Raw genomic sequence first — 20,882 nt, 5'->3', positions numbered from 1 at the left:
CTGCAGGGGACTCATGATGTGTTAAAAACTCCTGTTGTGCAGAACTACCAGGATCCTCACTGTTTACTGGTCTTACCACAAATACATCTAAGCAGAGAAGCAGGCACATTTTAATAGCATGACATTCAGGTCCATTTAGTCTTGGCTGCACCTCCAGCGTGTGGGTCTGTTTACTTAACAGTGCAGCAGTGCTTAGCCAAACAATCACATTCAAACATAGCCAGGCATAACTGACTATACAAAGGACAGGATGCTTTCCTGGATCACATTAACCAAACTTTTAGCTGAAGCTGTAGTATTTTTTAAAAAAGCTGCTGTAGCTCTGAAAATGATTAGTCTATATAAACACTTTTCCTCAATATGCCTATTCGATATCTACTCAGTTAATGTGTTTGAGGGCTCCTAGTATATGTTGAAAATTATGTAGCATTTCAGTTAAACTGTGGGTTGATCTTACATGTAGGTGGAGAGAGCAGGAACTTTTCAAGTTGAGGAAAAGTAAGACCTCCCACACAAAAGGCGACAGGTCTTGAATCTTGATTATTATTGAGGCTTAACAGTCAGTGCAGATATTGGATTTTCTCCCTCTTTTACATCTGAATTCTATGTCTGTGTGATTTGTTTATATGCAAAATGTTAAGTCTTGAAAGAGGAAATTGAACTTTGATCCTGAGGAAGTGATGCTATTTACCATTTTAAGGCTTTAGGTTGTTCTTTCCTTGTTGTTAATGAGTCACACCACCTTCAGGGCAGTTATTGTTCTGAAATATGGCTCGATAACTTGCATGGAGACAGACATGTAAACACTAGGCCTTATGGTGTTGTTTGAATAGTGTTTTGGTTATTTGGGAGAGATTTTTTTTGCGTGGACTAACAAGATTTTTACTGCCCTTTAACAGAAAATAACCATAATATCTGAAAGCAGGTTTTGATCGGACCGATGGTAGGTGTCACTGACTCACCTGTTACCTCACCAAGTGCTAAGATGTCTGACTTTTAAAAAGCTATTCTCCACCTTGTTCTCTGTTTTCCAAATTCAAATTGGAAGCTTAAAACACTCCTCTGTCCATGCCTTATATAGGACACTTGTGTAGGAGAAAATAAGACGTTTGCAGAGGTTTTCTTAGTCAACACAGTCACATCTTTGTCATATCTTTGTCACATAGTACTTGGCAGCTGCCCACTTCAGTTTGACATTAGTATCAGTATGTACTGTTAGATAATTTAATCTATAACACTGCAAAATATTTACTTATTTAATCATATGTTTTGTATGTAAAAGGATCCGCAAAGTAACTAACTGCAGCTGTCATACTTGTAGTTTAGTGAAATAATGAAATAATAAGGAAATGACATTGGCAATGTCCTTAACATAAATAAAAAAACACTCTTAAATAACTGTACAAGAAAGAGAAAAAGTTTGAGCAATTTTCAAAGCTTAATCCTTCAACTAAATTGAGTATTTCCTACTGTAGATAGATGTTTAAGTGCATGATATAAAGTCTATAGGAGGACATCTGCTGTCCAGTCAATGTTATTGCAATTTATAGTGATTTTTCTTTTCTTCTTTTCATACTGAGTAGGGCAGTTCTCTGAGAAGCCTATTATGTGGTGACATGACAGCTCAGGAGAAGCCAGCAAATTAAATGTCTTCATTAAACAACATTAACCTAAGCAAATAATTGTCTAATTATTCCCAGAACATAAATGTAGGCGTTCAAGACAACAAATGTTTCCAAATGTCAGCTCATTCAGGCAACCATCAAGCATACTGTATCAATGAAAGGGGGTTATGTGACACTTATTAGTTACCAACATATATGAAGTGCAATTTCTGCTCCCAAGAGTGTTCAGGACCCTTTCTGTAGCGCCACCATCAGGCCAAGCTTGTAATTTTCAAATGATTGCATCTTGATTAGAAGACCCAATAACACAAATCAGATTTATTCAGTTTCCTGGTCATTTATTCCTGCTTTCCAAAATGTAGACAATCTAGTTGGCCTATATTGATACCAAAGTAAAGAGGATGATAGATTTTGTAATTAGTTTAGGTATTATCTAAAAGATTTAATTTCTCTAAAGTTTACCAGAATCACAATTCATTACTTTCTTCTTTACTTGACAACCAGGGGAAGCAACTCTACCATACTTACAAAATATAGGTATTACTAAGTATTAATACTGTATTATAAATATAAATGTGAATGTGGTACCAGAAAGGATGACGTCTTTAATTAGAATGTCAATTTACAGAAGGAAAAAAAGGAGGTTGATGTTACACAAATATGAAAAGGATTATGTGGCATTTAGAGTTTAACCTCTTGTCTAATATCATTTTAATTTAAAACAAGTCATCAGTTTTACGATCGTCAGAAAAAATTCATTTGTTATTTGTTAGATTATTAGTAAAAACCGATAAAAGAGCATGTTTCTAAAAAAGACGTGTAACAAAGTTTATGTGTGACATGAAAATATGTTAATAATTTCCAAGAAGAATAATTTTCATGTACTGTAACACTGTTATTGGCAAACTAATGCAAGACAACAGAGAAACAGAGATTCTGTCTTTAGGGACATGCTCAACATTTAGCTGGCACCAAGGAATCTGTTAACATTTTCAGTTTTGAATGTAAGTCAGATGGGTAAAATATGTAAAAATAGAATGTGTTGCGTACTGCCTGAGTCACTGTGCTCTTTTTATTTTGGTATCCACCCACTGTGTCTTGCAGAACTGCAGCCCCTTCAAGTTGGAAGGAAGTCAAGTCTATGACCAGATTTAGCTTAACAGAGTTCCCTGTGGTTTCTTGTTTCTCATTGCACTTAATTACCTGTAATCCAAAGTGGTTTGTGTTTGTGTGTGTGTATGTGTGTGTGGTCCAGGTATTCCTCATGTTGTGGGGACGTAAATCTGTTTACACAGTTATGTTGAGCCTCCCTTATGGGAACATTTTAGGGTGAAGACTTGGTTTAAAGTTAAGGTTGGTTTAGGGTTATGTTAAGGTTAGGGTTAGGCATGTGGTGGTTATGGTGGAGGTTAGGATAAGTCTCCAGGAAATGAATGTAAGTCAATCTAATGTGTTCCTCCGAAGTGACACAAATATGACTGTGTGTGTGTGTGTGTGTGCGTGCGTGCTGTGATTGGTGCTGTTCCTGCACCTGTTCACATTAATATTAATATGTGTGTTTGTGGGCAAATCACAACAATCTTGCTGTATTAAGTAATGCATTCAGTAGTCTGACTCCATTGATTCATATAAATTAATGGATGAATGGGTGACAGAATGGGAGGCATCAAGCGGATGACTGGAGCAACTGTCATAAGCACTGCAGGGGTGAATGACTGAATGCTCAGAACGGCCATTATGGTGCTGTCTTAACATAGCTCACATTTGTAAAGAAAGTTTGAGCTATGATTCATTCCTCTCTGTGATTCATGCTGATTCACTTTGTACTGGAGGTTAAATCTTTTATTCAATCCAGAAAACCTAAGCTTATCATTCGGAATAAACTCATGGATATTCACTCTTATGTTGGACATTTGCTATTATGCTTAAAATAGGAAAGAACATAAACTGTTTTTGTTTGCCAGATTTGGCCAAAAGAATAAATGAATGGAGCAAACTTACTTTCTGTACTGCAATATCTTAGAACAGAGATATTTTAATTACTCATAAATTCAGACAGACTTGAGTCCCGTAACTGGTTTAAACTGACAAGTAGCACTGGCTTTATGAGACATTAATAGCATCTTAAAAAAACAGTATAATTCATTCAGTCAGGTTTTTTCAAAAATAAGTCTCACATTTGTCAAAGTAATGTCTGCAAATGGATCCACGGTGTCTGCACTCATTGGCTTAAAGGAACATTAGTATCCAGTTTTGAAATATGAGCTTTGCTTATGGTTACTCCCACAATTTAGGAGGCATTGATAATTTGATACTTAAAAAAACAGACAAGATGTAGCGAGTTATATATATCTTTATAGGACTTATTTACTTTATATGACTAATTTAATTCACTAGAATGCCATTATCTTTTCAATTATGTAAAAATTAATGAAAATTATTTTAAATTTGTATGCTGAACAACATGTTGACAACATTTTATCCAGTGAAGTTGGTACATTTTAAAACTGCTGTGAGGTACATCTGGATGGATCACCGTCAGATTCGCATTTGCACTTGAATGTGCAAATCTTTCCCATAATCCTTCACTGCACTTCCCCAATAACCAGAGTTATGTTACAAAGCTGCTTTTGCTTTTCACCTTACTGACATTTCCTTTGCTTTAAGTGCTTAAGTGCCCCAGTGCCTAATCTCCCATCATGCTATGACACTCTTCTATCACACGCTGTGTGATACTGGTCGACTGCAGCACTTGGCCCTCGTCAGCTTTTGGCCACATTTTTCATTCTCACGTTTTTGATTTATCCTCTACCCTTGTCTTGCCTTGTCCTCGTCCTCTCATCCTGCTTGTGCTATCCAGCGGTATCATATCCTCCCAGTTACAAGAAGACTCCACCTCCTGTGCCCCCGCGCACCACCACCAAGCCTCTTATCTCTGTAACAGCCCAGAGCAGTACAGAGTCCACCCAAGATGCCTACCAGGAGGGCAGACATCCACGGGGTGGTCTGTGGACCACGGATAGCCTCGGCCGTCCCATCTACAGCTCCACAGACAGCCTGGACAGCACCAAGGCAGTTACCATGGCCATGGAATCAGCAGCAGGCAAGAGGCTTGCGTCTTTGGGCAGCCACACCTCCGTCCAGACATGTGACAAAGCAGTGCTGGTGTCCAAAGCCGAGGAGTACCTCAAAACCCCACGTTCCTCTATTGGGATACAGGTAAGAACATAACTGACCACGTCACTCACTGCTGCTCTCTTTTTAGTTACCACATTCTCATACTAATTACACCAATCTCATCTGTCTTCTTCTATCCTGTGCTGGCTGAAAGGATAATTCCCCCTTTTCCCATTTTAATAATCAGATTAATATGTATAAGAGCTGTCTAGTAAAATCCAGTCACAGTAAAACCATCTTCCAGGTTTCACAGGAAAATCACTTTTAATCAGTCAAATACACTTTTTTATCATCAAAGAAGGAGAACACTACAGGGAAAATGTTTAATGTAGGCAGTTGTTTCAATTGTTTTTGTTCATTACATGACAAGAGGACTACGTTTCCCTACTTATTTCCACATCTCCAGGCATACAGAATTAAAAATTAACCGGTGATACAGCCGCAAATGTGCAAATTAGTTAATCTTGTCATTTTTTTCGTGGTGTGTGTTACAAATTCCCACATTTACAGTACCAATCTGTTTGAAGTACTCGACAAGGTTTTGGAGTCTTGTTGACCTTTTCTGCATGTCACAATGTACAATTACCTGGACAAGGCTTATTCAAAGAGACCTGTTCCAATTTGAATCCCTGCTTAGGGCAGCAGTGGAAAAGAGTAATTTAGGACCTCTATTTCTGCCTTTGATCCAGTTGGTGATCTGGATGCTTTGCTGCTTACATTTTTCTTCACCATTACCTGAGACAGCTGATAACAAAGTCCCCATCATATTACTGTCCAAAATAAATAGCTCTGCCATAAGATAAGGAGGTGTTAAGCTTTTTGTGCTATCGTCCGACTAACTTGAGGGCAAGTTTTCTCAGTTGTTAGCTCCAACTTTGGGCTGCCTGTGTGGACCATGTTAGTCCTGAATGTTGCCCACAGAAATGAATCCCTTGGGCAACTGAGTCAAATTCAGGAAAATGTGCCCAGTTGTTTACAGTTGACACTGTGCCAGCTGTAAACCTGATTTCCACCAAGCTGAAGAAGATCACCAACTTTGTAGAACTCTCAAATAAGCTATTGTTTCCTTTGTTTCAAAATCCTGCAATAAGGTTAGAATCTTATTCACCATTCTGTATCTTTATTACAGACCAGTCTTGTCTGACTTCTTACAATTTTAGGCTCCAGGCAAGATCTGTATTGGATTTATTATTTTTTTTCTAAGGATGGGCGGGGACTAGCAAGTCATTCTCTGCCTGTAAGCCTCTCCTCTAGTCTTTGTTTAGATACCTGTAGCTTAACCCATGCTTTTATGAAATAGTCTGTAAATAAAGAGCAGATGCTTGGAATTGGAAAGGACCCCCCCCCCCCCCCCCCCCGTCAAAACCAGCACATCCACCAATCATGTTGCTAGCTGAAAGACAAAAATGGAAACTTGAATCCTGTGTGATAGGTGAGAAACTTCTATAATTTCTATAATTCTGTACATTTCAGTTGTGAATGGTGAGTTCTGCTATCTGTACTTACCAGGTGGAAACTGTGACAGACTCTGAGACTGAAAGTAAAGGCCTTCCTCAGTTCCATTCAATAGGTATCCAGGTGGAGGATCGAAAACGGTATGTGGCACAAACAGAGGAAGCACAGTGTCCATAACCCATGTTTTCAAATTTGTTTTTGCTTTATTCTTATGTATGTTTTCCTTTTTCAGTCTTTTTCAAGCCTAGAATTGTTCTCAAGTTTGTACATCAACATTGTCATTGTCACTTACACATTTTTAGGCATGGGAGGTTCAAGCGCTCCAACAGCGTGACCACTGCAGTGCAAGCAGACATGGAGTTGGAGGGCTTTCCCTCCATGGAAGACAAGGGCCTGCAGTTCGGTGGCGGCTTTGGTCGCCACTCTGAGCCCAGCACGCCCACGCAATATGGGGCCATCCGTACGGTGCGCACACAGGGCCTGTTCAGTTACAGGGAGGACTACCGGCCGTCCAGCGGGCCCTCAAGCCCGCAGCCTGAACCCTGGCTGGTTGAACCCAGCCTGGAGAGCACCGAGACAGGCCGTGTGTCCCCCCTTCGCAGGGATGGCAGCTGGTTTATGCAGCTCCTTCACAATGAAACCAAGCGGCTGGAAGGATGGTGCAAAGAGATGGAGAGAGAGGCAGAGGAGCATGACCTGTCGGAGGAGAGTGAGTGTCTACGTTTATTGTCTGATGCCAATGCTTTAAGGATATGTGGCACAAAACTGATGCATTATAAGATTTTTTTCTGCAGTATGTATACAGTAACTGTATATTCACATTACTAGAATTTAACTGAATTGGTAGTGAAACACGTGTTTTTTTTAGGAATATATACCTTTTAGATCAAAATGTAGATAGAAATCTTGGCAATCAGAGCAGCCAGAATAAGTCTTTTACCTTCACTTGGAGCCCAAGTGAACATTCACAGTATTAGCTGTCATGTTGACTATGAAAACACTGAATCATGAAAGATATTTTGTGAGCAGATTGGATCTTTGTGAAGGACTGAAAGACATTGTTCAACATGTTGGCCTTTGCCAAGCTGTCAGTGATAAAACCAGAATCTCTCTCTCTCTCTCTCTCTCTCTCTCTCTCTCTCTGTGTTTGGCAGTCCTAGGAAAAATCCGGAGTGCAGTGGGAAGTGCTCAGCTCCTAATGTCTCAAAAGTTTCAGCAGTTTTACTGGCTTTGTCAGCAGAATCTGGTGAGTGATCAGTAACAAACCAACCTGTCGTAGGTGGTTATGATCAAAAACACTGCATAGGCTTACATGGTGTTAATGTGTTACCTAGAAGTATTACAATGGATCACGGGTAAACTTGTTGATGGCCTTCTCTTTATCTGAGCTTTGAAAAGATGCTCGGCCTGACGCTGCACTTGTTCGCCTTCCAGAAATAGACCACAGAGATCGATAGCGAAACAGTCCCTCTGCCGCTATTGACCCCACAGTAAACCAAAGGGGAATTCCAATTGGAAGCAGCACCTGTGTTGAGGCTATCCATTAATGCACAGAGGCAGCAGTTTGAATGGGATCTCAGAGTTTGAATAATGGACTGCCACACTGTCTCACTGTTTAGCCCTCATGTCACGTCGACTGGAAATTTATACCTTTTCTAATGCTAAGTACTCACAGAGTCAGCATATATCAGGAAAAGGTAGTGTCATAAGTGGGGATGTTTGTGGAGATACAGTAGAGAGAGACAGTGAAAGAGACAGGCAGGTACTTAATCACACCTTTCTAAAGCGTAGCAAATTTTTTAAATGAAATGCAAAACCTTGTGGAGGTGGTTGAAATGTGCCTGCCTGTTCTCTCACTGCCTTTATGTTGGTTTTTTTTTTGTGCTTTTGTGTGTATGTCTTAACTCAGAGTGTTGCTCTTTTTTGGATGGTTTTGGGGCGCACACGCTCCCTCTCTCCACAAAGATAATAGGATGATGAATTAAGTCGAACATCGGTAGTGACAAGCCTTAGATTGCCCTGAGCTTTCAGACGTGTTTGAAGAGAACGACTCCCTGTTGGACAGAGGGAGAACTGCATGATGTCTAAAAATAGCTCTGAAGGTGCTTTAAAGTTTGACTTGACTGACCTTTTCTTGGTCTGACTTCTGACTTCTGACTTCTCACACTCATTATGTGTTTGTCGTCTGTGGTAATGAGTACATGAGTGTGTGAGTTGCGCTTTGCACTTCACACAACATCAGTAACTTGATAGGTAGAGTATCATGAACAGCAATGAGAACCGAAATTGCTTGTCATTTAAATTTCACAGAATAGTGATAATATGGCAAAATGGAATTAGAATTCAATTATAGCCTAAAATGTACAAGTTTTCTGTATATGTGATGTTTGATTTGTCTCCTTTACTCACCTGTCATTCTCCAATTTAGAGCAGCAACGATTAGTCGATTATTTGATTAGTTGCCAACTATTAAACTAATCTCCAACTATTTTGATGGTCTATTAATCATTTTGAGTCATTTTTAAGAAGAAAATTGCCAAATTCCGTGATTTCAGCCTCTCAAATGTGAATATTTTCTGGTTTCTTTTGTCCTCTGTGACTGTTAACTGGATATCTTTGGGTTATTGGGGATATCACCCTGGGCTTTGGGAAACAGTGATCAACAATTTTCACACTTTTCTGACGTTTTCTGGACCAAACAACCAAACCATTAATTGAGAAAATAATTGACAGATTAATAGATAATGAAAAGAATCGTTAGTTTCAGCCCTACCCCACGGCATATGATCATAAAAATGTGTTTTGTATTAAACTGTTGATCCAGCACACATTCAACTAACTCTGCTATTATTTAAAAAAGGTAATTTAAGGAAGTTGAAGGATGGACCCAGAGAACTTTCTCATGTTAGTTGAGGTTATGAAGCAGTGTTGGTGTTGTACTGCCACACAGTGGGGGAAAGGGTGAGGTGAAAATGTGGCTAAGCATACCAGCAGCAATATTTAATATTTAACAATAAAGTAGTTTTAAAGACTTGCTTGGTAATTTTAGTCAAATATTTCTTTCTATTTTTCATATATTTAAACAAATATTTGTCACATTGCTGCAGTTTCAGAACAAGTAATACAAATCTGGAATTCTTTACTAGTACTGTTAGTGTTTAAATGTTTAGTAATCCTGCACATAACAAAAATGGGAAATCATCATTCAAAACCCCCCACTACATTTTTGTTCTTCACCTACTCACCCACCGCTTCTCCAGGACCCCAGTGCCATGCCCAGACCCACATCTCAGGACCTGGCTGGATTCTGGGACCTCTTGCAGCTTTCCATCGATGACGTCACTGCCAAGTTTGATGAGCTGCAGCAGATCAAGAGCAACCAGTGGCAGCTGGTGGAGAGCCCAGAGAAGAAGGTAAAAACTGTTTTTTTAGGGTTCTACACACTCATAATAATTAGTCTTAATGGTCTCCAGATGAACTTGTTCAGCTTTGGAGGAAACAGCATTTGCCTTCCTCTTTTAGGCTTGTGACCAGCAGGAGGTTGTTCATTCTTATCATAAAACTGCAGGGACAATATAAAAAGGCAATATCGGTTCAGCTCAGGCAGCTAGTAGCATCTCCTAAAGTGCTTGTTTTTCCATTAAAATCATTGGATGTTATAATAAGTCAATAAGTTGTTCTGTCTGTCTGATCCACATTGTCATAGCAGCCTTATATCTGTGGAAATGGGAGACAAAGTTATGCCACCAGCATCTACTGATGTCAAACCAGTTCTACAAATGAAAATTCATACAAACAGTATGATTTTGAGATTTCCTGTTGTCAGGCTCAACTAATGGATGAGAAAAACATGTAATTGTCACTAATACACTGTTGACCAGCATTTGAACTCATAGAGCACTTAAACTACCATTGTATTGACTGAATTTAAGTACATAGTCGTAACTGTCCTACTTGGCTGTGAATATGATTTCATAGAGTTTGGACAGAGAAATGGGCAGATACACAGTACGTTTATGAAAGTCCAGTCAATTTAACCTCTTTATTTTTTATAGCATTTCTTAAAACAGATTTTGAAGTACATCACAGTACAAAATGAAAATAAAAACATGATTAGATTATTGACAGATGACAATACACAATTAATCAAAAGATAAAGCACATATATATAACATTTAGGATCTTAAACTATCCAGTTAAATCGCCCATATCCAGCAGCTTAAATGAAAGCACATTTCTACGAGCGGTGCTTGTGGATGAACGAGCTGCAGTTATAAAAAGAACATTTAGATGATAATGTGTTTTTTAGAGATAGAGAAGATCCTTCGGGGCACTCGGATAATTATCTTCATGCTACAGTTGTAGTTCGTGAGGGAGTTTTTTTTTTTTTACCTCCAGCAGTTAATACGCATATTGCAAGCTCCATGAAGCTAAGCCCGAACAATGACACAGATGCTCAGTATTTGGCTTTTCTCCTTCAAGGCAGGCTTACTTTTATACCAGTAGAAAAGCTTATTCTGTATTAAAAAGTTATTGTATATCAGTGTGTTCAGATTTGTAGATTTTAGCCATTTCTATCTTCAGGTGACCTGCATCTCCACAAGCTTTAATACCATGATACACATATGTTCTAGTGATTGTAAGAGTCTGTATATTAGAGGCTTACAGACAAATTTAGATGAATCCATACACTCTATAGTGAATAAAACTCCCCTGAACATTTAATTTAATCTGTACTCATTCATCATTTATCAGTTTAGTTATGAAATGTAACCACTATGGCAGTGTTTCATCTGCTGGTTAATATTATACCTCATGCACTGAGCTGAATAAATAGTCTCTCTTGTTTTTCCATAATTAGGTAATATAAAACCTCAAAATAAAATAAAGCAACATAAAATTAATTACCAGAATGAAAATATATTGCTTTGATTGTCTAGATTTACCAGTTAATTTACAGTATATTCTGTTATGATAAAGGGCTTTTTATTATCTGGCCCATATCCACTAATAAACATTTTGAGTTAAACTGTTTTGTTAGTATTTTTCTCCTGTGGATCAACTTGTTCTGTGGGATATATTGCTTTAATAATAAGTCCTGCAATTGTTAACCTTGTTTAATCTGTATCCCTAGGAGCGGAAGTGGCCACCTCCTCTGCCAAAGAGGCCGGCCAAAGGGCGTGGTGGCGTGACACGGGAGCGCTCTCTGGACCTTCAGGACCGCCAGCGACAGGAAGCCCGCAGACGCCTCATGGCTGCCAAACGAGCAGCTTCTTTCAGACAGAACTCAGCCACAGAGAGGGCAGACAGCATCGAGATCTACATCCCAGAGGCCCAGACACGGCTTTGAGGTCCACGGATTTATCCTCAGCTCCTCTTGTCCACCTCCACCCAACACCAGCTCGTGGCGTCACATCCAGGCCTCCTCCTGCTGTCATCATTTGTCACTATTCGTCCCACTTTGTCATCTGTTGCCATTCTCTGGGTTGTCCCTACTGAAGCTACACTAGGCCAGATTTCAGCTGAGAGTGCATCCCTCATATGAGCCCAAATGACAGTGTGGCACTGCCATAGGGAAGTCTTCCCTGAGTGAGAAGCTCTACATTCACCAACTTTAATTCTTGAGTCAGGGGTGGTTGCTTCTTTACCCACAAGTGGTAAGTGATAAATTAGAAATTTAGAGTGAAGCCCAAACTGTCTCCAAAACAGCAAAAACTGGACACACCAGCGTTAGACCTTCTGCCTCTTTTCCCTGGCGTAATTTATGGGTGTTAAAGGTCAAAAAGTGTGAAGTTTCCTAGTGTAGCTTTACGCCCACAGTGGACTTTTTGCCACAGGTTCTGCGCCATGAGAATGAGCTGCTATTCCCCCAAATAAACATTTCACTTGGGATTAATTTGAGCAAAATTAATTCAAGTTAGTAGTTTTTTTTTCATCATTGCCATTACTGTTAAAACTCTAGTCGTCTCCATTGTTGCCATTGCCCCACTGTGAGTAAAGGTAATGCTATACTTGCCACATTCAAAGGGAAACACAAAGTGCAACTTTTCTAAAACGTCTCTCACCAGCAACAATGGTCTTGGGCTAAAGCATCCTGTGTTAAGGCACAGTGGCAGCACAGATTGGTTTTCCCCACAGAAATGTATCTTAGCAAGTTAGGAAATCCTCTGAAAAATATAAGGATAGTAAGAAATGTTTGACAGCATGTCTGAAGTGGTGCACAACTGTACTCCATACTATCTTTCTACCTACAGTAAACCTGCATCATCTGTCCATTTTTAACCAGGCATGCTGCAGCTGTTGACCAGTGTTGCTGACCGAGATCGGGAAAATATCGTTACAAATCCCAAACCATCATTTCAACATTTATTCATTTTCATTCATATACTACCATCCCTCTTAGGACTACACACTTTTAAGATATGTATGTTATCTGCTGCTGGATACATTTCCATTGCAGAACAAATATGAATTATTAACAAAAGACAGTTTTGCGCAGCCTGGAAGAGGTGACTGTATCAAACAATGCATTTTGCACCTTATAATATTCATGTTTGTATTTCCAAGGGAAATGTAGTTTATGAAGCTCATGTGATAATGTTGCAGTTGAATTGCAAGGACAGAAATGGAAAATTTACTACCGAATTTCATGTTACTCTATATAGTAGGTCATATAAATTGCACCTTGTGTTGTTTTATTTTCATTCCTTTCTGGAGGCATTCAGGCCTCTCGTAATTAAAATATTGTGATTCTAACACTTTTAATTATACTTACAGTATCTATCATATGACCAACATCACAATCTACAGTATACATTTAGTATAAATAGTTAAAACAATTGTGGGTTGATTTGACAGTACATTTGTCTTGCTGATTAAGGGGTGTTTCTTAGCTAACAGGAACCATTTCTCATAACACACTGCATCCGACCTTTTGTTCCAAGTGGCGCATAATGAAAACACTTCTGTTGTTATTTTAATCTGCTCATGTAGTCTAGGAAAGACAGGTGCAAATGACACTTTAACAATATTCAGTTACTATAGTAAATGGTGCTGCTTTTTACTCTAAAACTGTTGTCCTTTACCCAGTCCTATGTGCACGCACACACACACTCAAGGACTTTTTAACAGAGATTTATTAATATGTGACTTGACTTGACCAGTGACTTGTGGTAGATTGTGACTTTAGAAAAGATCATCTTTGCAATGCTTTTGCTCTCAGTGATTTAAATGAGGAGAAGGTTTTATTATTCAACTTCCTTTCTCACATGCAAAGAAGTCAGAGATATTTATTTATCAAAGGGGAGAGATTACAGGCTTTGACATTCCACCAAACTTAAAGTAAAATATGCCCAACCTGAGCCAAGGGCATACTGCTATAGCTAGCTGAGCATACTGTCCATATTGTATACTACACCAACAATAGGCGCTTTCAGACCAAACAGTTCTGAGGACTCCCTGAGAGGAACTACCACTGGGGAGCTCCCCCGAGAACTACATACCTTCAAGGGCTTTTTTTCTGTTTGCATTTGCACCACCGATAGGAACGCTGAAGTGACATAAGCTGGCCCGTGGTTGGTATAGCAGCATCACTTCGGCGCAAGATACAACAATGACAAGATGGAGGATGTTGTGACTCAATAGAACCTGGACTTCATAGTTGGTCCATTTGTTTGTATTTTGTTCCATTTTTTTAAGGCTAACGTTAAGAGCTGTTGTTTACACGGATAACGTTTTAGCACAGGTTTTTAAAAATGGCGGCTGCCAATCACTGTACACTTACGTCACTCAAGGTTCCTCTTGTGCTGGGAGAGTACCTACCCTGAGGTAGGAGCTAAAAAAGTCCCTCAAGAACTACGATCGTTCCCAGTTCCTGCAGTGCAGACACAATAAAAAGGGGGTAGTTCCTCCAACGGTTCTTAGAACTATGAAAAAGTTCCTCCAGTCCGAAAGCGCCTAATGATTCCCAGACATTTGAAATACACACCCATCCATCCTCATTTGCCAATCTAACCCCTGCTAATTAAAACAAATGTTGACATAGGGCCACTATCATTATGCTGCAGTACAATTTTAAATGTTTCCCATTTTATAAATTAGAATGGCACTCAGTAGGGGAGAGCAGTCTGTGTACTGTAAATACTTGAGTGAGGCAGTGAGATGTACTTGTCGGGAAGGAATATACGATGGGCTTATTTTGCTTGCATTGAGGCTTTTATGTGTCTGACCAACAGTTGGAGTATTTTACTTTGTGACTTGTGTACATCAGTGCTAAATCTGAAACCCTTACCTTTACCAGACGGCCTTAACCAAAACACTCATGAATGTAGAGCCTCTAACGATGCAAAAAAAAAAGAAAAAAATACACCCCAGGAGATGCGCAGATGCTAAAAATCCAACTAAAATTGGACAGGAGACAAGTCGCTTCCAGACTTTTTATTTTATTTTTGTTAAACTAGATCTAGTTTTTTTTTTTTTTAAACTTTATTCTTTTTTTTAAATTTTCATTGGTTTTTAAGATGAAACATGAACAGAAACATAAATAATAGAAGACACCAAGCCAGGTCACCAAGAGGTAATTTCACACACTGACTACAGGTTTGCTGTATGTTAAAAGTTATTTCCCCAATGTTCAGAGGAATAACAGATGTGTGTGATATTACAGTGAAATATTGACACACACAATTGTATCTCTCAAAATAACTTTTCTTGTTTCATTGCATTTAAAATCTACACTTCCAGTAGAATTAATCCAAACAGGTTTGGGGAAATAATACAATAAATCCATTCAAATAAAATAAAAAGCAGCGCTGGCCAATTTATCTTTGTATTGGAATGGCAATTACCTAGATTTCTTTCATTCAGGTTTACATTAACGCAGTAGAAACCAGTTTACATTCATACACATTAGTAAATTTATTTACTTATTCCTAAGACTTATTCCAGTTTCCTCCAGTCAAACCTTTGTCTAGTTTGTCAGTTTATTTAAATGTATTACTTTAAGGATTTTATACCGCAGTATACAGTAAATTGGAGGCCTTGGAATTAAAGAGAAGAATAATTTGCCTGGAAAATCAAGTGCATTATATAATTACAGAAACTGATAAGATGGCAAGGGCTTAATTTGAAGTTCAATCATTTATTTAATTCACTTAAAAAATACAGTATCTCTTTCTATTAAGGGGCTTTACCTCCAACATTAACACACCAGTCACCACATTTCAAAGGATCCGACAGATGTTGGCTGATTCCACCTAATTACCCTCATTAAACAAGAACAAGCGTTTTTTAGAGTCATCCCAGCTTATTAAGCTGTTTCATCGTCAAGCTCTCTCTGAAGAGGAGGTTTGCATCATTTTCTTTTTCTATTTTCTTTTTTATCCTTCTTTTCTTCCAGAATTTGTCGTGAGGAACAAACCAACAATGTCCTCTTTTCCCAGTACAATTTCATTGAGCCTATATACAGTCTGTGGTGAGACCTTTTACACTATAGAGCTTTTCTCAAGTGAAAAATTTCACACTGTAGAGTCAGTCGAATTACTTTTCTTTCACAATTATTCTCTTTATCCGTTCTACAGTGCACCCTTCACAGAAAGTAACACATATAGTTTTTCTACAAAGTGAAATTTACCCTGTAACCTTCTGCTTCTCGCCTGTTCAGCTAGTTGCATTTGGGTATTTTGTGAGAAGTCTTCTTACCAAACCTCTTACTAGAAGTTGTTTGGGGGTTTTGTTTGCATGTGAAGTACCCATGCAATTTTAAAGGGAGCATCACCATTTATTAATGTGAAAATCTGACATAACTACTGTAACTAAGTCTAGTTGAACATGTTTACTGTAGGAACGATTCAAGACTGGCTTTACTGAACACCTTTACCCAAAAAAGGATTAAACCTAACAGATTTTGGTCCTGACTTCACTGGTGTTGGACAAGAACACATCTGTTTTTGTGGGCCATTTTTGTCATGCAATCCACAACTATCAGCATCATCTTTTGTCTAGATGGAGAATACTGTTAGCTTTGAAATATCCAAGTCCTCATTTATTTCACTTTTTGCACCCTTAGTTTTCCCCTCAGAGGGACTAATTACAGTTTTCTTGCATCATGACAACAGTTGATGGGCTACTTTAACAATCTAACTGCTCTTCCACCAGACTGAGAGTCATGCAAATCAAGTCTACGTACTTCCCGCAGACTGCATACTGTGATTCCATCATGTGTAGTACTTGACGATCTGGTACTCAGTAATATCAATCCAGGCTTTTCTAAAAAAAAAAAAAAAAAAAAGAAAGAAACTACCTATTCAAACAGAGCTTTTTGTCTTTTTGTAGCTTTTAATTCAGATTTTATGTTGCTAGGAATTTCCTTGCAGGTTGTTTGAATAGATTTTAGTTTTCCAACCAGTAGGCATGAGTAAAATCTATAAAAGTGAGGCTAATCCCCTAATTTATCTCTCCTGCTTTGGTTATCTAGTCATGCTCTAATTGAATGACTGAAACCAAGCTAGAGAGAGTAAACAGAAGAATACTGGTCTATCGTTGGCAGCCAACCTCACAGTCACTGGCTTAAATGAGAAAATGATGTCACTTCAGCTGTTTTTGCACCGATCTGCTATCAGTAAGGCTGATATCAGAAATTAAGATGTCCTCAGAAGTCACAGGGACACCGGTCGCTGCGTGTTATCTAGAGTTACAGTATGTGTGACATGAAATACACACACAATGACATCAGATTTATAGACATTCAGCAAATGTGTTTTTGTGGTATCATGTGGGGCTATTCTATAATCATGGTACCATTTTCTTGTTGTTGTATACTTTAGGATTACTCATCATTGGCGCACCATCTGTGATGAAACCCAAATATATTCCTTTTTGCGTCTGTGTCTGTTTATTCCCACCTTGCTATGAGGGGCTTAGGAGTTTGGCAACTATGTACATGACAAATCCTCAGGTGCCTTACAGTTTGATGCTCATAGAAATCTGTGAGTGAATGTTTTGGGTTGAGGTATGTGAAAGGACTGCAACACCTCTTAGAGTGCAGGTTTGTCCATAAAACCATTACAAAGGGCTGGAAACTGGGCTGGGTCAGACTGCAGAATTTAAAATGAATTTACATTTAACTGTAATAAACTTCAGCACAATACAGTTTAGAGGATATCAAAGGATGATTTGCTAACATCCTTTTTATAAATATTTGGTTCAGATCACATAATTCTGCTATGATTCACCATGATGCAGTTACATTTTTTCTGGTTTTCACAGCTGACATTTAACATAATTTAAAAACAAAGTGAATCGTAGAAAATTACTGGATATGACAGTGTGATTACATCACCTCAGAGTGCATGTCACAAATAATTTATCTGAAGGTCTTTCTCTACTTTTCCTCCGAGCTGTGATATTGTAATCTTGTGATGTTTTTTTTTTGCCTTTTTTTTGGCATCTACATCTACAGAATCTGGAGACTGACAAAACTTGACCAGCCAAAAAGTGCAATAGTGTTTCATACAACGACAGGCAGGCTCACCTACAGCTATTTACCTCATGGTTAAGTGTTTTCTCAAACATGGTATAGGAGTAGTTGTAATCTCCGCAGGAACACTTTGTCATGCCTGTGTGTACTATGCAGCAGTACTTCTGCGGGGCTGCAGGGCTTGCAGGCCCCGCTGCAGATCACCTTTCATTTACAGAGCACTGGAAGCGCGCCATCCATCGTGCTTTACACTACAGGAGCAAAAACGTGTGCTGTCATTCTCATTGAGTACATGCCACAGCAACACTGATGTATTCAGATATATGGTTCATCCACAATCACTTAGTTACTTTATGCTGATTTAAAAAATATATAGAGAGAATAAAGAAAAAGTCAGCTTTCAGTAATAAAAGTTCCTTTTCCAGGGTCAGTTTTTCCCTGTTTAGTCACTACTCAAGACATCGGTTTATGCTTTGTACAACACAGTTTGCAGCACCAATTTTTTGGAGTAACATCGATTAATAGTTGTCCTCGAGATTAACCTCAGAGAAGTCTGTATAGGTGCTCAATCAATCAACTTCTCTCCTTGTACTTTTCCTAAATTTGCTTTTTTTGTTTTTTTATTTGTTTATTCTGACAATCAGCACACAACAAAAGCATCAAATACATACACACATACACAGAGACGCACGCACTCATCGTATATCCTCAAGACAGAGCCCTGAGTTTCCTATATACATATCTTGAGGATCTCTTTACAGTCTTCTTGATTGAGACTCCATTAAATTCTTCATTGGAAGCTTTTCTCCTTGTTTCTGATACAGTTGCACTGCAAAGATGTCTTTCTATTGCTTGCTCCCTCTTCTCATAAATCATGTGACTTTTGAGTTTTGACTGTTTGTCACAAGCCGAACATCAGTCGTTATCAAAGATGTGACAGTTGCGTGAGTTTTTATTTACCATATTTGATGTTGTGCTTTCATAAACAGTGGGCTTTACGACAGTGTATCTGCTCTGCTAGCAATAACCTTAATTTAGATGGTTGACTTGTCTGACAAACCTAAATCTGAGGGCTGTTACAGCACTGTTGAGGTTGTTGTTGAGCTGCTTAAGGAAATAGTTTGACATTTTGTAAAAAACACAGATTGCTTTCTTGCCAAGAAGAGTTTGATAAATTGATTGATACCACACTAATATCTGTCAGTTAAATATGAATAGCTTAGCCATAGCATAAAGAATGGAAGCATTGAGGCACTATTAAAGCTCATTAAATAATAACATGTTATATCTTGTTTTTGTAACCCGTACAAAAAGTGTACAGTTGTGATTTTATGGTGGTTTTTGTAACATTTGGACAAAGCCAGGATAGCCCCGCCTTATTTTTTTCCCACCCGCAGTCTGTGAAGACCTGCCCTACTCTGCCTCTGACTGGCTGGTACTCATTGCCTTCGTTGGTTAGGTTGGTCAGGTTTAGGGCATCAGACATGGGGTGGTTGAGGTTAGGGTAAAAATATCAGGGTCAGAGCCAATCAGAGGCAGAGTAGGGGCGGGTCTTCACTGAAAGCGGGTAGGGAAAAAAATTAGCCACAATCTTTATGCTAAGCTAAGCTAACTCCGTCCCCTCTAAATGATAAATTCCTATGAATTACCTTTTCTGTCAACATAATGAGAAAATGTTGTTAATTAACAACTGAACGTATGAGTAAAATATTTCTTGACAGCTTATTTCATTTGTTTTATGGCAGACTGCCCCGATCTTGCAGTACAATATCTGCCAGTAGTAACTACAACATTATTAAACTTCTTCATTGTTACGTTTGGGCACTGGTTGTCTGGTTAAGGTTAGGGAAAGATCATGGTCTAGCTTGTTTTAATACAGAAAAGTCTGCATATGACTTGAAGGATGAAACACAACCAAAATCATGATCTTTCACTAATCATAACTAGAGGGTCAACATCCTGTGTTTTGTATGCTTACAAACAAACATGCGAGTGGTATTTATCTTCTCATCTTACTCTTGGACAGAAGCTAACAAGCGTAATTCCTAAAATGTCAAACTATTCCTATAAACAGGTGAAAGTGTTGCTTGGGTCGTGTTAGACGAGAACTTTTTAAGGATGTAGATGCTTACATGTAAATTTTTCTCATACTTTCTGTAAGTTCTCTTATTCTGGTTAATTTTTTTTTAAAATTTTTATTGTGACCTCAGCACCCATCTACAGTATTATCAGCCTGTCACATTAAGTGATGAAGAATACACCACAGCTTGTTAACAGTCACAACTAAACAGGCATATTATGTCCACATTTGTATTCTTTGCATCGTGTAACTGAGGGGAGAAGTATTTCTATATGTGTGCTGTTGTTTCTGTTCCAGTGTTTTATGAGGGGAGAGAGCAGTCACAATTTCGTTTGCCTTTGGTGGAGAAGTGTCTTGTGTTGTGGCTGTGGGTAGAAATAACAAAAGGCTTCTTATGGATTTTGGAATGTGACATGAGAAAAATTTGATAGCATAAAAGGTTTGTGGTTAGCTTAAAACTATTTTGAATTGTTATATATATCAATAATGAGGATAAATATAATGCCAAATATTCAGTATTTGTACAGAAATATACATATATAAATATATAATATATGCCTAATTTAAATGGAACTATTTTCCGCTCTTGACCATGTTTCTGTTGTTTAATGTTCCTTTGTCAACATTATTTTATAAGATCTTCAGATAGCATGCAGGATAGTGAAAATGAATGTATTATTTAGTGTTTCATTGCTGTTCAATATTACAGCATTCTACAAATCAGTTTGTGTTTGTAAGATTAATTTAAGCTGAGTATTTCATTTCTAGATTTGTTTATCTATAATGAACTGTAAACTTTCTTTTCTAAATGCAAGGTTTTGAAATTGTTTCAACAATTATATAATTTTATTATTATTTTTTCCTGCTTTATCAATGTGGTTCAGTATATTTTGCCTCTTCTAAGTACTGCTATCAACCATCTGTTGTAAATAATTATGCAAATTAAACTTTTTGAAGAAAACAGCATAGTTGTGAGACAGCGCTTTATTTTTTCTTTTTAAGTACTGGAAAATTTGAGAGGGTTCAGTGCTGCAACTGCACCATGAAGTAGATGAGTCATGACGGATTT

The 20,882-nt window shown here is 38.3% G+C and overlaps 1 protein-coding gene across 1 annotated transcript; it reads left to right on the top strand.

Moving 5' to 3' along the window:
- The first annotated feature begins 2,455 nt into the window (after nt 1-2,455).
- LOC122999688 (disks large-associated protein 2) lies at nt 2,456-20,732 on the top strand. Its single transcript, XM_044376822.1, has 6 exons — nt 2,456-4,844; nt 6,312-6,397; nt 6,560-6,966; nt 7,412-7,503; nt 9,518-9,670; nt 11,392-20,732. The coding sequence occupies exons 1-6, from the start codon at nt 4,707-4,709 to the stop codon at nt 11,605-11,607; spliced, it is 1,092 nt and encodes a 363-aa protein (XP_044232757.1). The 5' UTR covers nt 2,456-4,706; the 3' UTR covers nt 11,608-20,732.
- Nucleotides 20,733-20,882: the final 150 nt, after the last annotated feature.

The sequence above is a fragment of the Thunnus albacares genome, chromosome 16, assembly GCF_914725855.1.
Source record: "Thunnus albacares chromosome 16, fThuAlb1.1, whole genome shotgun sequence".
Lineage (NCBI taxonomy): Eukaryota > Metazoa > Chordata > Actinopteri > Scombriformes > Scombridae > Thunnus > Thunnus albacares.
This window is presented reverse-complemented; position numbering and strand designations above follow the sequence as displayed.

What these genes read in the sequence shown, in the direction of transcription:
- LOC122999688 (XM_044376822.1), top strand. Translation starts at nt 4,707, where the DNA reads ATGGCCATGGAATCAGCAGCAGGCAAGAGGCTTGCGTCTTTGGGCAGC. An exon ending in GTTCCTCTATTGGGATACAG is followed by an intron (nt 4,845 to 6,311) that starts GTAAGAACATAA and finishes TGTACTTACCAG; the next exon opens with GTGGAAACTGTGACAGACTC. An exon ending in GCATGACCTGTCGGAGGAGA is followed by an intron (nt 6,967 to 7,411) that starts GTGAGTGTCTAC and finishes TGTGTTTGGCAG; the next exon opens with TCCTAGGAAAAATCCGGAGT.